General features: G+C 42.7%; 1 protein-coding gene across 2 annotated transcripts in view; it reads right to left on the bottom strand.

Moving 5' to 3' along the window:
- Nucleotides 1-15,440, bottom strand: part of SORL1 (sortilin related receptor 1) — a 184,896-nt gene that overhangs the window by 79,164 nt on the left and 90,292 nt on the right. For both annotated transcript variants that reach the window (XM_030917509.1, XM_010356463.2), the window contains exons 13-16: nt 10,399-10,577; nt 8,707-8,893; nt 3,158-3,286; nt 2,565-2,650 (exon numbers count right to left, since the gene is read on the bottom strand). In XM_030917509.1, coding sequence (XP_030773369.1) covers nt 2,565-2,650; nt 3,158-3,286; nt 8,707-8,893; nt 10,399-10,577 — 581 coding nt within the window. The remainder of the gene's footprint in view (nt 1-2,564; nt 2,651-3,157; nt 3,287-8,706; nt 8,894-10,398; nt 10,578-15,440) is intronic.

Below are 15,440 nucleotides of genomic sequence, written 5' to 3'. Positions count from 1 at the left end.
AAAGTGTGCATCTTGACAGTGTGTCGCATATGGAACCAAGATGCAAATCTGAACTCTTTTGCTGCATGCCTGGGTTAGCCATTCCTGCCCACTTCCTGATTCCATACACTCAGTGACTTAACATGTACCTATCACCTTCTTTATAAAAGCTGCAATACAGATAATGCATCAAAAAATAAATTTATCTATAATTTTTAATAAGGTAAGTTTTCCTTCTTTTCCTTTGGTTCCAGGTCACTTTAGAAGTATCTGTGCTACCATCACTTGGTAACCTACCTCCCCTTTTGGTTGTCAGGAAAACCTCCCCACTGTCATTCCCAGGGAGGAGGCCAGCTAAGGTATAGGGACATGAAAGTTACCTTTGCAGCAGTGAGCCTTTTGCCCCACATCTCTCTCCAGCATCTATAAACCTCATTCTGTCACTTTGGGTTATTTTTTTTTTTTTTCCCTTTAAGAAACGAATACCCATAAAGTAGAACCTGAATCCAGAAATACTTGTTTTAGGATTATGTTCAGAGCAGCATGCGGCGTTCCAGTGGGCAATGCTTAACCTAGAAAAGGAATGGAATTGTTGGCTGGTCCTGGCCATACATGAGCACAGCCTAGGAATGTGTGTTTTCATAGTAACTATAAAGGAAGAAAAATTCTTGCATTTAAAAAATCCTTCCAGATGCCCAGATGACCTCATCTTTGCAAAGATATTATGGCTCCATTAGTCTTATGAAAGCATCTTTTTCTTTCCTGGTATATTCCTGCCCCCTATTCCATGCCTTTTTTTTCCTCTCTCTCTTTTACATAGGAGGTGGCCCACAATGGAATGAGATTTCTCCACTTCATTCCCTGTTCTATCTTCTGGTAGAAGAGAAAACAGCTTTCCTGCCAGTTTAGATGGCTTTAAACAAGCTGTTTTGTCCCTTGTAGAATTATCTTCAGAAATATTTATTACAAAAGTAGGCACTCCAGCCCCTTAAGAGCAATCACTCAAACCCCACTAACTCACGCCCTCATCAATAACAGCTCTTGTGAGGGAAATATTTGAATATTATCTGCTCATTTGTTGGAATTTGCTGAAGTGGTGGTTCTTTTTAAGTCTCCATAGTGAGGTATGTTAATTACTCTGGTAATGATGAAAGATTAAATTAAGGGACTAACGAGCTTAGCATGAAAAACACCAGGGCAAGCTGGCAGCAGTAAGCAAAAGAGAGGGCTGCCCTGCCCTGCCTGCTGAGACCACACGCTTCTTTCATGATTCATTCGGTGCTTATGGCTGTCCACGTAGACAACACCACCCACCGCAGATGGAAGTTAACTCCAGCCGTTTGCCTTCACCAAGTGGTATGGGCAGGAAAGAGGGCACGGAGGGCATAAAGAAGCTTTAAATGAATAAGAACTGGAAACAGAGTGAAGAAAAATAAGCAGCTAAGAGATTATTTGTCAAAGTATCATAATTTCATCTCTATTGTAAAGATCCCATGTTACTTCACCACTAAATCTAGCAGAAACGTGTTTTAGAACACACTATACCTTTATAGCATATGAATCATTTCAGAGAAGTTTTTCTTAATTAGCATGCATAATGATTATCTAAAATAGTGAGAATGACATTTATTTGCCATCTGGGCAATGTCCAGTGAAGAGCATGGGGCTTAGAGTCTGAATTTCAACTTTGTCACTTACTAGATGTGTGACCTTAAGCCATTTAACCTCCTCTGAACATGCTTCCTCATGAAAAAGTAAAACACAAAATCGATAATAACTGCTTCCCTGAGTTGTAAAAAGGGTGAAACTGGCAACACATAAAAAAGTACACTGAGGGGCCGGGCGCGGTGGCTCAAGCCTGTAATCTCAGCACTTTGGGAGGCCGAGACGGGCAGATCACGAGGTCAGGAGATCGAGACCATCCTGGCGAACACGGTGAAACCCCGTCTCTACTAAAAAATACAAAAAACTAGCCTGGGCGAGGTGGCGGGAGCCTGTAGTCCCAGCTACTTGGGAGGCTGAGGCAGGAGAATGGCGTGAACCCGGGAGGCGGACCTTGCAGTGAGCCGAAATAGCGCCACTGCACTCCAGCTTGGGCGACAGAGCGAGACTCCATCTCAAAAAAAAAAAAAAAAAAAAAAAAGTACACGGAAATCTATACAATTCCATTAAAATTGTATAGTTATTTTTATTATAAAATTAACATAGACTACTCAGCTACTTCCTAAGAAGCCACACGCCTCTTTATACTCAACTTGGACAAACAGATTGAGGAACACACAAAAGCCCGTGGGCACCTTTCTACCCCAGTGGATGCTGAATCAGTATTTTTCAATTAACAAAGGGATTTCCCTCAAAGAAACTGAGCTGACACAAAATACTTTCCATTCCTAAAAAAGGCTATGGCTATGCGTAAGTTGAGTGTGGATACCAACCTTAGGAAAAAGGGGAAGCCCTGTGATCTTGTGATAGCCATTGTTTTTCCCCACTCAATTACAGGAGCCACAAGCCAGGACTTGGGTGAGATCATGACACTGCTGCCACCACGTCTCAAGAAATGAAAGGGAAGAAACCACCTCCCTTACCTGCCAGGGGACAGGGGACCAGCTCTCCTTCCAGTCGCGCTTCAACATCTCCTCCGCTACAAGTGTCCCCAGAAATCTTCCGGTAGCTGTCACCCCACCCCAAGAGCAAGAGGTCAGAAACAGGGAAGAACAGTCACAAAGGCATCCCAGTTGGGAATATATTTACTATCCACGGTCAATACAGTCCATCCACTCATTCCCCTTTAGAACTAGAAAGAGGATGTTCAGTAGTTCTGAGTCAGTTCTGCTTATAACTAGACTAGGCAAGCCCAGACAATTTAGGGCACTGTCCTGGCCAAGATTTTTAAATATATCTCTTGAATACATTCCTCTGAAGATGTTTCCTTGCTGAAGTTGATGACTTAAGATATTCCTAGAGTTTCAGGGATGCTTACAGACTTGCAATGTTTTTCTCACTGGAGGCAGGAGAGTTTACAAATACCATAACTTAAAATGTGGCCCAAACTACTTGTAGGCTGTTAACTTGGAATTGTAGAATTTAGAGTATAGAGCAATCCAGATGGCCCTCTATGCTCTCTCGTTCCATGTGCAGACCCCTGAGAACCTGACAGGGAAATCTCTGTGATACATACCCTCTCGTTCTCCTGTAAGTAGAACCCACAGGGCAAGGCACAGGAAGGGAGTATGACTTTCCAGAAAATTCCGGATCTGGAACACAAACCTCTAATGACAAATCTTCACTCATCTTGAAACCGAAGTCACTAAAAAGGCAATAGGGCTTTGTTAAGGCCACTGTTTTATACATTTCAGGCATTTCCGTACCAATTGTGCTGACTTTACCTTACTCCTTTTCACTTTTAAGTTACTTAACTTGTCCCTTTAAAAATATTTACTTTTTTTGGCCGGGCGCGGTGGCTCAAGCCTGTAATCCCAGCACTTTGGGAGGCCGAGACGGGCGGATCATGAGGTCAGGAGATCGAGACCATCCTGGCTAACATGGTGAAACCCCGTCTCTACTAAAAATACAAAAAAACTAGCCGGGCGAGGTGGCGGGTGCCTGTAGTCCCAGCTACTTGGGAGGCTGAGGCAGGAGAATAGCGGGAACCCGGGAGGTGGAGCTTGCAGTGAGCTGAGATCCGGCCACTGCACTCCAGCCTGGGCGACAGAGCGAGACTCTGTCTCAAAAAAAAAAAAAAAAAAAAAATTTACTTTTTATATAAAATATATCTTCAAAAGAAGATTTATATCAGAACCACAGTTGGGAAAACACAATCATATGCCATAAATAGACCAAAAAAAATACAAATCGTCACGCCAAATCAAAACAATATTAAATTTTAGCCAGATCCAGTTCCCTACTCTAAGAATCTGGACCTGCCCTCTCTGTTAAAAGGGATTAGGCAAATGTTACAGAACTACTAGTAACCAACGAGACTTTCTGTTTGACAGACTCTGAAGAAGTAAAAGAGAAATTTTAAAAGAATAACCTTTTTAAAAAATTATTTGGGGCCGAGCATGGTGGTTCATGCCTATAATCCCAGCACTACGGGAGGCCAAGGCAGACATATTATTTAAGCCCAGGAGTTCAAGACCAACCTGGGCAACATGGTAAGACCCTGTCTCTACAAAAAAGAACCAAAAAAATAGCCAGGCATGGTGCTGCACACCTGTGATCCCAGCTACTCGGGAGGCTGAGTGGGGAGAATCATTTGAGCCCAGGAGGTCAAGGCTGTAGTGAGCCGTGATTGCGCCACTGCACTCCAGCCTGGGCAACAGAGCAAGACCCTGTCTCAGAAGAAAAGAAAAATTTTGACTAAGGGTTCAATGTTATTTAAGACTATGTCCATATACTAGCTAAAATCATCCTGTCCTTTGAGACACAGTAGTTAGGTTCATGAGAACTCCTGTGATTTGGGGTCACATCTGCCACACCTCCCAGGTTGATGGGCAGCATCCTGGAGTAGGAAGCAGGAGGCGTCAGTCGAAGATGATTCTAAAACGAGATGACTGTACTATGAATGTTCTAAGGCCCTGCCCAAGCTGTAAATTCTATTATTCAATGAATTATAGAACATATTCAAAGAACTATAGAACAGAACATATATTCCACATTCATGTGCTCTACAAGAACTCATTTATTTGCTCTACTCAATTCAACAAATATTTAGGCCTGGCATAGTGGCTCACACCTGTAATCCCAGCACTTTGGGAGGCTGAAGCGGGTGGATCACTTGAGGTCAGGAGTTCTAGACCAGCCGGGGAAACATGGCAAAACCCCGTCTCTACTAAAAACACAAAAATTAGCTGGGCGTCATGGCACGCACCTGTAGTCCCAGCTACTCTGGAGGCTGAGGCGAGAGAATGGCTTGAACTCGGGAGGTGGAGGTTGCAGTGAGCCAAGATCGCACCACTGCACTCCAGCCTGGGTGACAGAGTGAGACTCTGTCTCAGAAAAACAAAAAAGAAAAAGAAAAAACCCAAATATTTATTAAACATTTCTGACACGAAAAGTATTAACAGATACAGAGCAGAGTGGCCTGTGTGCATTATATCATAATCCACATTTAACAATTTGTAAAGAATCGAAAGGCAGCAGTTTTCCCACTGGATCAAACATGCCTCTTTCATTACCTCAGTTCGTTATTACTGAACGGCCACTTTAAATGTTTTTAGGAACCAGATAAAGCATTAGCTAATTACTTATTTGCCTCCAATAGCAAAGCACTCTTCCTGGGCAGCTTTCTTTGACCACAGGTCATGACCTAGTGGACTCTGAAAGTACCTGGGAGGCCCAAGACCACATTCTTCCCCTCCCAAAAAAGAGCAAAAGATTGCAAAAGGCCCCATCATACATTTAAAAGTCAGTGTTGTCTCCTAAAACTTGTGTTTTGGTTACATGTGTGTATGAATCTACATAAATATATGTAGGTATAGGGTCATAATAGAAAATGTATTATTTACTAGGGGTTGCAGTCAAGAATGTGAAAGCTGCATGATTTAGCAATGTCAAGAAATATAAGGATATAAAAGAATCTACCACTGAAATTAGGGAACAGGGGCCAATAGCTGGGCTTCCCTGTGTGGTCTGAAAGGACCATCAGAAATAACCTGGTGTTCAAACACAGTTGTCTACCAGTACCTGAACTAATGGAAAGATACTATAATCTCATCTCATTTCCTGACATCCATCTTGGGACCATTTTCCTTCTCACTGCCATAGTCCAATGCCATCAAACATCTCCAAGAGCCACGCAGTTGGGCTGGCTGCCTTCCAGCAGCTACAGCAAGCAGAGAAATAATGGGGGATGGAGCGGGCAACAGCTGACATCCATATACCCCTTAGCATTTCAGAGGGTCATCACCCCACGATCTCATTTGGCCTGCAACCCAACCCCATGAGGGGCAGAGGAAGTGGTTTGACTGGTCTATAATAAAAAGACTCTGCATACAACCAGGGTGAGCATCCAGCAGGTTCCAGCAAGGCAGAAGGGGTGGGCATGGCAGACCAGCAGGATGCAGGCCAGTTTACCCAGGAGAGCACACCAAGCTCCATTTCTTTTTTGTTTTTTTTTTGTGTGTGTGTGTGAATTTTTTTTCTTTTTTTTGGTGGGGGTTGGGGAAATGTAGGGCAAGAGAGAAAATTTTAATGTTACTTGTTTTTAAGCCTAAATGGCATGAGAAAAAAAAAAAAAAAAAAATTTGTTAGACTTTCTTACCTATTTTTTACTTAGTCTTAATTTTATTTTGAAGTACATGTTGGGGATAGGAAGAGGGCAGACAGGTCACTATGATCTTTTCAGGGATTAGGACATCTCCAGTCTCAAGCCAGTCTGGGGAGGACTACCTGAGGCCAACAAAGCTCTAGATTAGATTAGACTATAATGAAAAAGTGTCTAAGGAAGAGCAGAAGGCACACAGCATGGAACTGACATCACCGGGAACATCAGCCAGCTCTGTGCTCTTGCTGTTAAAGAGTCTGTGTCGTCATGCACACGTATGTTTATTGCGGCACTATTCACAATAGCAAAGACTTGGAATCAACCCAAATGTCCATCTGTGACAGACTGGATTAAGAAAATGTGGCACACATACACCATGGAATACTATGCAGCCATAAAAAAGGATGAGTTTGCGTCCTTTGTAGGGACATGGATGCAGCTGGAAACCATCATTCTTAGCAAACTATCACAAGAAGAGAAAACCAAACACCGCATGTTCTCACTCATAGGTGGGAACTGAACAATGAGATCACTTGGACTCGGGAAGGGGAACATCACACACTGGGGCCTATCATGGGGAGGGGGGAGGAGGGAGGGATTGCACTGGGGAGTTGTACATGATATAAATGATGAATTGATGGGTGCTGACGAGTTGATGGGTGCAGCACACCAACAGGGCATAAGTATACATAAGTAACAAACCTGCACGTTATGCACATGTACCCTAGAACTTAAAGTATAATAAAATAAAATAAAAAAAAAAAAATATATATATATATATATATACAAGCAGTGAATAAATCTGAGAGTTTAAGATTCACAAAACAAACTGATGAAAATGGAAAGTATTGTTAAGGAAAAAATTAATTAAAAATTAATGTTTTAAAAAAAAAAAAAAAAAAAGAGTCTGTGTCGTTGCCTTGGGAGCACACACCTTTCTAAGGAAATGACTGTCTTCTGTGTTCTAAGCCTTGCTGCTCAAAGGGTGAATGTGCAGATAAGCAGCATCCACATCTCCTGGGAGCTTGATGGAAATGCAGACCCCCAGAACTCCTGAGGCAGAATCTGCACGTGATTCATACGCACCTTAAAGTTTCAGAAGCACTGGTCTAGAACAGAAGTGGCCAAACCTGGTCGGCCATTTTCGTAAATAGAGATTTACTGGATCACAGCCACATTCATTCATCTAGAGCTGCTTTCATTCACCCATGGGCACTGCCATGGGCAGAGTGAGGAGGTGTAATGCAGATCATAGAAACCATGTGGCCTACAAAGTCTAGAACATGTACTGTGTGACCATGTTCCAACCTCTGGTATAGAACACATCAGAGGTTTCTGGCTTTAGTCAACACAAGCACAGCTGCCCAAAGCAAAATCTAGTTCCTCTGTGCCTCAGCAACCACTCAAATATGAGTTGTGTATTTATATTAAATACTCATGGCTCTCTCGGTGCTCCTGCATCAACGACAACGAGTTCATGCTGAATTATAGACTAAAGTAACTGTCAGGAGCTCTGAAATCCCGCATACTCTGCCACTAGAATCCTCCTCCTACAGCTAAGCTCTGTTCTGATCATCAACTCTCCTCAAAAGCCCCTGAAGGCTTCCTCCTAATTATAGAATAAGGTTCATTCCCTCTAAGGTCTGTCTACCCTACTGTATTCTATCTTTTCAGCCTCATCTCCAATTATCATCCCCATGTCATACACCCAACAAGGCATCCCAATTCAACTCCCAACCACACCCTGCTGCCTCTATACCTGTCTGTTGCAGCTACATGGTCTCAAAACACTGCTGTCTGCAAATATAGATGCTCCCTGAGAGCCCAGCTCAAACAGCACTTCTTCCAAAAATTTCCTGATTCTCCAACAGCAATCCACAGCCCTCTCCTTCCTTTTAATAGTCACAATAAAAGTACCGGTTCCTGCTCTGAGGCACCTGCTCTCTTCCACCTCCTGTGCCAATTAGCTATGCACAAGTCACTTCTCCTACTTTTAGCATTCGCAGCAGTGCCTTGGATATTTTGCTCAAGAAATAATAAATGATGCAAACACACACACACACACACACATATGCACACACTAACATCCCCTCATTTCAGATAAAGAAATAAATCTCCTCTAGAATAGGGTCCTAAGGAGAAGGATTACCAACAATGGAACCTTCAGCATATTTTTGGGTTGCCCTAATAGAAATAAATCCCAGACCTATCTATTCCCGAAGACATGGCTGCAGCTGTCCTAGACACCTCTACCACTTTACCTGGCTGTAAGAACTAAAGAAAACAACTTACATGAAACATGCCTAGCACAGCTCCTGGCACATAAAAGATGCTTCCTAAATAATTGTTTCCTTCTATTCCCTTCCTTTGCTCAGGGAAAAGGACCATGCCTAGTCTCTTTCCCCGACACTGCTGAGTGAATGAAGCACAACTCAGTCCCCAGTCATCAAAGAAGAACTAACCATTCATAGTCCTCCCGGGTGCAGGAGCAGTTGGACACGACCACTGGCCTGTCAAAGTCCTCTCCATTGAAGCATGTGGCATGGGGGGTCCTCCGTTTGAAAACGGTCTTGTGTCCCAGTAAACACTCATTCCCCCGCTCATCAGATGGTGACCACAGCTTGTAGTCATTCTCTGTGCAGGGAACTCCTAAGGAAAAAGACACACAGCACGAAGCATTACAGGCAGGCCCATACAGGGTTCCCTGCTGTGCCTCAAGGTGCCCAGCCTCAACCCCGACTTCCTGTCTATCTGTTGCCACCCCACAAGCACACAGACCCTCCAATCGGCTTGCTTTGAAGCTGGGTAGCCCTGTGCCAATGAAAACGGTACCTGAAATGCAGACATTTGCCTGGAAAAGTTGGGAAGAAGCAAGCCACCTTTAGGCTTCTATCCAAACTTCTGAAACATTACAGAAGACATTACTGTAGAAACAAGTACCCAGAAGTGTTTCTCTCCTAGAGAACTGGGGAACGGCTGAATCCTTGATGAGCAATACCACTGGAGGTTAATGTTCCCAGCCTGCTTCCTCGGGCAGTGAGGGCACATCTGGTAGTGTGGCCCAAGTGCAATGGAGGGCTCACTAGCCCTACTTGAAGGTACAGGATCTCCATGGAAAGAGGCTGGAAAATGCTAAGATACCTTGCACCGTCACTCCATCGGCCACGTTCATCGAAATGTAAGTAGGGTGCTTTTTACAAGCATTCCAAAGTATGCCTATGTCTATGTTGGCACTTTTTAACTCTTATATATGTGTCTTCAGTCAGATTAGATACTACCCAAAGTCGATACACAACTTTTGATTCAATGCCATGCAACACAGTAAACTTATTAAACTCCTACTGACTGTAAGGCTATCGAGCTTTCCAGTAGGTGGAATACAAATATGCACAGGGCAAGTTCTTATTTTTAAGGGCTTTATAATCGAGTCAATGGAAGGTGAAACACACCGAGTGACAGACACAAAGTTATGAGTCCACTTATGTTCTGGACATAGAGAAGGGAGACGTCTTCTGGTTAGGATATCAGCAACAAGTGTGTCAGATCCTGAGATATGAAAAGGATTTCGAGTAGGGGAGGCTGGATGGGTGGAGGGGAGAAGAAACAGGGCATCCCGGGCAGCTAGAATCAGGTTAGCCAAGGCTGAGAGGGAGGAAAGGGTAAGATAACACGGGGACGCAGGGAGAGGATGCTGAAGAGTTTCACTTCTGCCTGCATACTTACACATCCTGTATCCAGACTAGCAGATCACGACCAGATCCTAGATGGCTTTGAGAGGACCCTGCATTGCTTGGCACACTGACTTACGGAGAGTCAGGCACACTCACTGAATACATCCAATTGGCACTGCTGATTTGGAACTATGTTTTTCATTCATGCATTTATCTACATATTCAGCAGACATATATTTAAACCTCCTATGTGCCAGGAACTGCATGAGGAAACTAAGATACAAAGAATAACACCCAGCCTTACTAAGAAGAATTGAGCAAGCCCTCAATTACCTCCCTATGCATTTTGCTAACTCTTCTGGGCCCATCTCCCCCAATGAATCTCAAGCTCCTCTGAGTACACAGTATCTAAGCTGGTGCTTTGCATATAACAGGAAGTCCATGCATATCCATGTGAAAAGGTCCAAGGAGGCAGCAGCTTACCCAAAGCATCTGTGGCATTGACCTGGAGGATCAGCCAGCTGTGGACATTCTCTTTGTTCGAGCCAAAGATGGTGAAGACAGTGCTCTTCTCCCCAGGTTCTGTGAGGAGGCCATACACAAACACTGGCTTCTCAGAGAAGATGAATGTTTTCCAGGTCTCCCCTTCATTGGTACTGTATCTGCCCAAATGCAAGTAAGAGAATCCTTGCAGTTAAAGTATCTAAGGCAAAGGCTTGGTTTCCATATAACATTCACCAGGAGCAGGAACCAGGGTTCCTTGGAGAAATGGCTGATCCCGGGCTAAGGCAGGGAAAGTTTAAGGAAATGCTCAGAGATAAATGCAGCCAGCCTGATGGGGCTCCCAGTGGCTGAATTTAGGAGAATTCAAACATCAAAAAAGAAAAATGATGGTAACAGATTACACATTGAATGAAAATAGGACATGGGTCTCTAAGAGGAGCAAAAGAGAAATTTTTTTCTTTTTTTTCTTGGAGACGGAGTCTTGCTCTGTCGCCCAGCCTGGAGTGCAGTGGCGCGATCTCAGCTCACTACAAGCTCCGCCTCCCGGGTTCATGCCATTCTCCTGCCTCAGCCTCCCGAATAGCTGGGACTACAGGCGCCCGCCACCACGCCCACCATTTTTTTTTTTTTTTTTTTTTTTTTTTTTGTATTTTTAGTAGAGCCTGGGTTTCACCATGTTAGCCAAGATTATCTCAATCTCCCGACCTCGTGATCCGCCCGCCTCGGCCTCCCAAAGTGCTGGGATTATAGGCGTGAGCCTCTGCGCCCAGCCCCCAATTTTTTTCTTATATTAAAATGACACTTAATAAAGGTTGGAAACAATACAATAGAAATGACAGAAAAATTACCATTCTGTAATCCCCACTGCGATAACTAAATCACACAAGGATCATCACTGGATGCTAAAACCACTGGGTGAAAGTGTTGGGGCCAGGATGTTCAGATTGTGTGAACATCAACCAACAGACAAATCGTTCACTACAAATAGGGAAATAAAATTTTACAAAACATAATCTCACAATGAATGATCAGAGAGTCACAATCTTAACTAGACATCAGCAAAAGCAGGACAACTTGGTATTAGGTGCCTCCTGAAAAAAGCATTGAGAATAATACATCCTCTGCGCACTATTCTATACAACTGGACAAATCCAAAATGTGGGATATTCTACACAATAACTGCTCCAGATTCTTCAAAAAAACCAAGGCCACAAAAACCAAATAAACAAAAAAGGCAGATAATGTGTTATAGATTTAAAAAGACTAAAGGAGTATAATAGCCAAATGCAATGAGTAAACAAATTTGCAATGCATAAATCCAATCCAGGGTTTAGTTCAGGACTGACTAAATCCCAGATCGAGGGGGAAAAGCGGCCATAAATAATTTGAGACAACTGAGAAAATATAGTCTATAAGTCATACCGAGTTCATGTTAATTTTCTTAGGCGTGAGAATGGCATTGTGATTATATAGGAAAATGCCCTCATTTATTGGAAATACATGTTTAAGTAGCTGTGAGGGAGCATGATGTCTGTAACTTTCTTTAAAATGATTCAGCTAAAAAATAATAGATGGATACACAGATAGATAAACAGACCCATGATAGAAGTAGAGGAAATTGGCAAATACTAACAATTTGTGACTCTAGGCGAAAGTTTCATGGGTGTTCTTTATACAGTTTTTCCAACTTTTCCGTGGTCTTAGAAATTAAAAAGCAATCACGAAACTCTAATTGCAATCATGTTGGACATAAGCTGCTTACTGTAATGTTTCATAATGTAAAGCGCACTCCAGAATTCAGTGATGCTTTCTTCAAGTTAAAGCATGATCGTGGTAACAAAATGATTACAAAAATTGACACACATTCTTCAACAGATCATCTTTCTTCGGAGACAAAGACAAGATCTGACTCCTCCTATTATTGAGGATTGGATTTAGTTTTATGCACTGTCAGCAGCCATCTCAGCTGCATTTGATCAATCTGGGGACAGACTATCTTGGGGCTACAAATACGGCAACCCGTATTCACAGATGATGTATCATGATGATGCCTTGTATGTCTGTTCATAATCATCAGGGCTGAGGAAATGTTGTTTTGTTTTGTTTTCTAAAATCTTTTAAAATTTTATTTCATAGGAATATCATAACATATAAGTCAGTTGAGAAATTTAGTAGTAATCCTGTAACACTAAACACATTAGCTGCTGCCCTCCTTCCCCTCATCTCATAGCATCGAAATCTGTCGCATACAAGCTGGAATTCTGCCTACAAGTTGGTCCCCACATTTTCTGTATCGCCACCTTATCATAATGAGTCATAACATATTATCGCATGAGGATCAGCCATCTTGACCACTTCACTGTGGCTCAGGAGCTTTCAAGCCCACCAAACCACTCAAGATTTCAGGGCTTTATGCTTTTGAGATCCAGAACCACAGGCATGGTTTGAGGCACTTTCTGCAAACAGTGTACCGCGTCTTTGCCCGCCTTTGCAGGCCTCAATGGACAGACAACTGTAGTCCACAAAGCTGATTCTCTCTGTTCATTTATTCAATTTTCCAAGAGCTCCATCCACCTTCTCTGATGTCTTCCCCAATCACTCCTATCCCTAAGATTCTTCCCATCCCTTCAACTCCTGAAGGTCCCATGGTCAGCATCTCTCACTATCTCCTTTTGTTGCTAAAGTATAGATGCGTAACTAACGAACTCTGTTGTTTTAGAGTGAGGAATCTACTTTAGACTTCTCAGGAGTCCAAGGATATCTGGTGCACAGGAAGCATTAATGCATATTTATAGATGGATCTGAATAATATTTTTGAGATAACCATCAAATGGAAAGTAAATGAAAATAAGATAGAAAATGTGAAAGAGAAAAAGACATCATGGTATTAGCTCAAATAAGGACAGGGACCCCATCTTCATCCTTTAAGTGACTTAATCTCTCTGTGCTTCAGTTTCTACATCCAAAAAATTGAAATCATAATAGAACCTACTTCATAGGCTGTCATGAGGATCAAAGGAGTTCATATGTGCAAAATGGTTAGAACAGTGTCTGGCATGCAGCAAATGCTATGTATTTTTAAATGAAAATAAAAATTGGCCGGGCGCGGTGGCTCAAGCCTGTAATCCCAGCACTTTGGGAGGCCGAGACGGGCGGATCACGAAGTCAGGAGATCGAGACCATCCTGGCTAACACGGTGAAACCCCGTCTCTACTAAAAATACGAAAAACTAGCTGGGCGAGGTGGTGGGCGCCTGTAGTCCCAGCTACTCGGGAGGCTGAGGCAGGAGAATGGCGTAAACCCGGGAGGCGGAGCTTGCAGTGAGCTGAGATCCGGCCACTGCACTCCAGCCTGGGCGACAGAGCGGGACTCTGTCTCAAAAAAAAAAAAGAAAGAAAGAAAAGAAAAGAAAAATTAAGTAACATGGTAATATCCAAGTCTAGCATAGTACCTGCCACAGAGTAGCTGCTCAATAAAGGCTGAACTCAAAAAAAAAAAAAAAAAAGAAAGAAATTAAAAAGCAAAAAAGTTGAAGGAACGTATATACTGAGGAAAGTCTCCAAGACAGACTATAACAGAACAAGGAAGCAAGCCTTTGAAAAACTAAGTAGCGTTTGAGTAACTGCACTGATTTTACATTATCTTTGGTATTGAAGAAGGAGAAGGAGAAGAGGGAGGGAGAGGGAGGCAAGGAATAAAATCTGCCCAACATTTGTTTTATCACCCAGTGAGCAGGTGAGATACTTGACATGAGAAATCACTCAATTCAAGCCTCTTTAGAATCACAGGGCTTCTGGGCCCTTCTTAAATCCAAATTATATGCAAAACTTTTTCTTTCAGCTTTCTCATGTTTTTGAGATTTTAGTTTTACACCCTGGGATTCTAATACTTGACATAAATCTTTCCAAGACATCACTCAATCCAAACACTTCATCTCATACTGAGATTATTAAACTTGATTTGACCAGGCATGGTGGCACATGCCTGTAATCCCAGTACTTTGGGAGGCCAAGGCAGAAGGATCTTTTGAGGTCAGGAGTTTGAGACCAGCCTGAGAAACATAATAAGACCTCCATCTCTGCAGAAAAAAATTTTTTTTTAATTAGTCACGTGTGGTGGTGCCCCCTGTGGTTCCAGCTCCTCCTCTGGAGGCTGAGGTGTGAGGAATGCTTGAGTCCAAGAGTGTGAGGCTGCAGTGTGCCATGACTGCACCACTGCAGTCCTGCCTGGGTGACAGAACGAGACTCTGCCTAAAAAAAAAAAAAAGATACTGCCACAAAAAGGCTAGGGGTCAAACCAACTGGTAGGGTTACAAGGCAGAATAATGAATGTCAATGGGAGACTAAGTAATCTCCCACTACAAATCTCTCACAAGGGGAGAAATCTCACCTGGCAGATACACTTTTGGTTTAAGAAAATTTTGAAACAGATATTTGGATAAATTAACTCATTCAGTCTCCTTCTTGTAACCAGTGTCATAAGCTAAAGGTTTATATTACTTTTATAGCAAAATGAACCAGCAGAGTCAACCTATTACCCAGACATGATGGTAGCCATCTGCCCACTCAGTGGTAATGCTAAAGTCCACCTATTTATACATTGCCAAGTTAATTCTCTTTAAGAGCTCCTCGAACCACACATAACCTCAGGAAATGAATCACCTCATTTCTTGAGGGTTCCCAGAGGACTCTGACAATAACTCATTAATGAAATAACAAGCAGGTGCATGACCAAGCATAGCTTATATCTGAAAATACACTACTCATTTAGAAAATGGTGCTCTTCAGAATTCCGGGGAAAAGGCTCTTGCCTTTTCAACAACGACAGTTAAGAGAACACGTATTTTGGACTGAATTCTGACCCCTAAAGGAGAACTTGTGTTGGTAGAAGTGACAAGAACCTTGTGAAGAAACAAAGTCATCTTTGCATTTTTTGTGTGTGTTTTTAGTAGAGACGGGATTTCACCTTGTTGGCCAGGCTGGTCTCATACTCCTGACATCAAATGATTCACCCACCTTGGC

Source organism: Rhinopithecus roxellana, chromosome 15 (assembly GCF_007565055.1).
Source record: "Rhinopithecus roxellana isolate Shanxi Qingling chromosome 15, ASM756505v1, whole genome shotgun sequence".
Classification (NCBI taxonomy): Eukaryota; Metazoa; Chordata; class Mammalia; order Primates; family Cercopithecidae; genus Rhinopithecus; species Rhinopithecus roxellana.
Note: the sequence above shows the minus strand (reverse complement) of the source record. Positions and strands in the feature narration are given on the sequence as shown.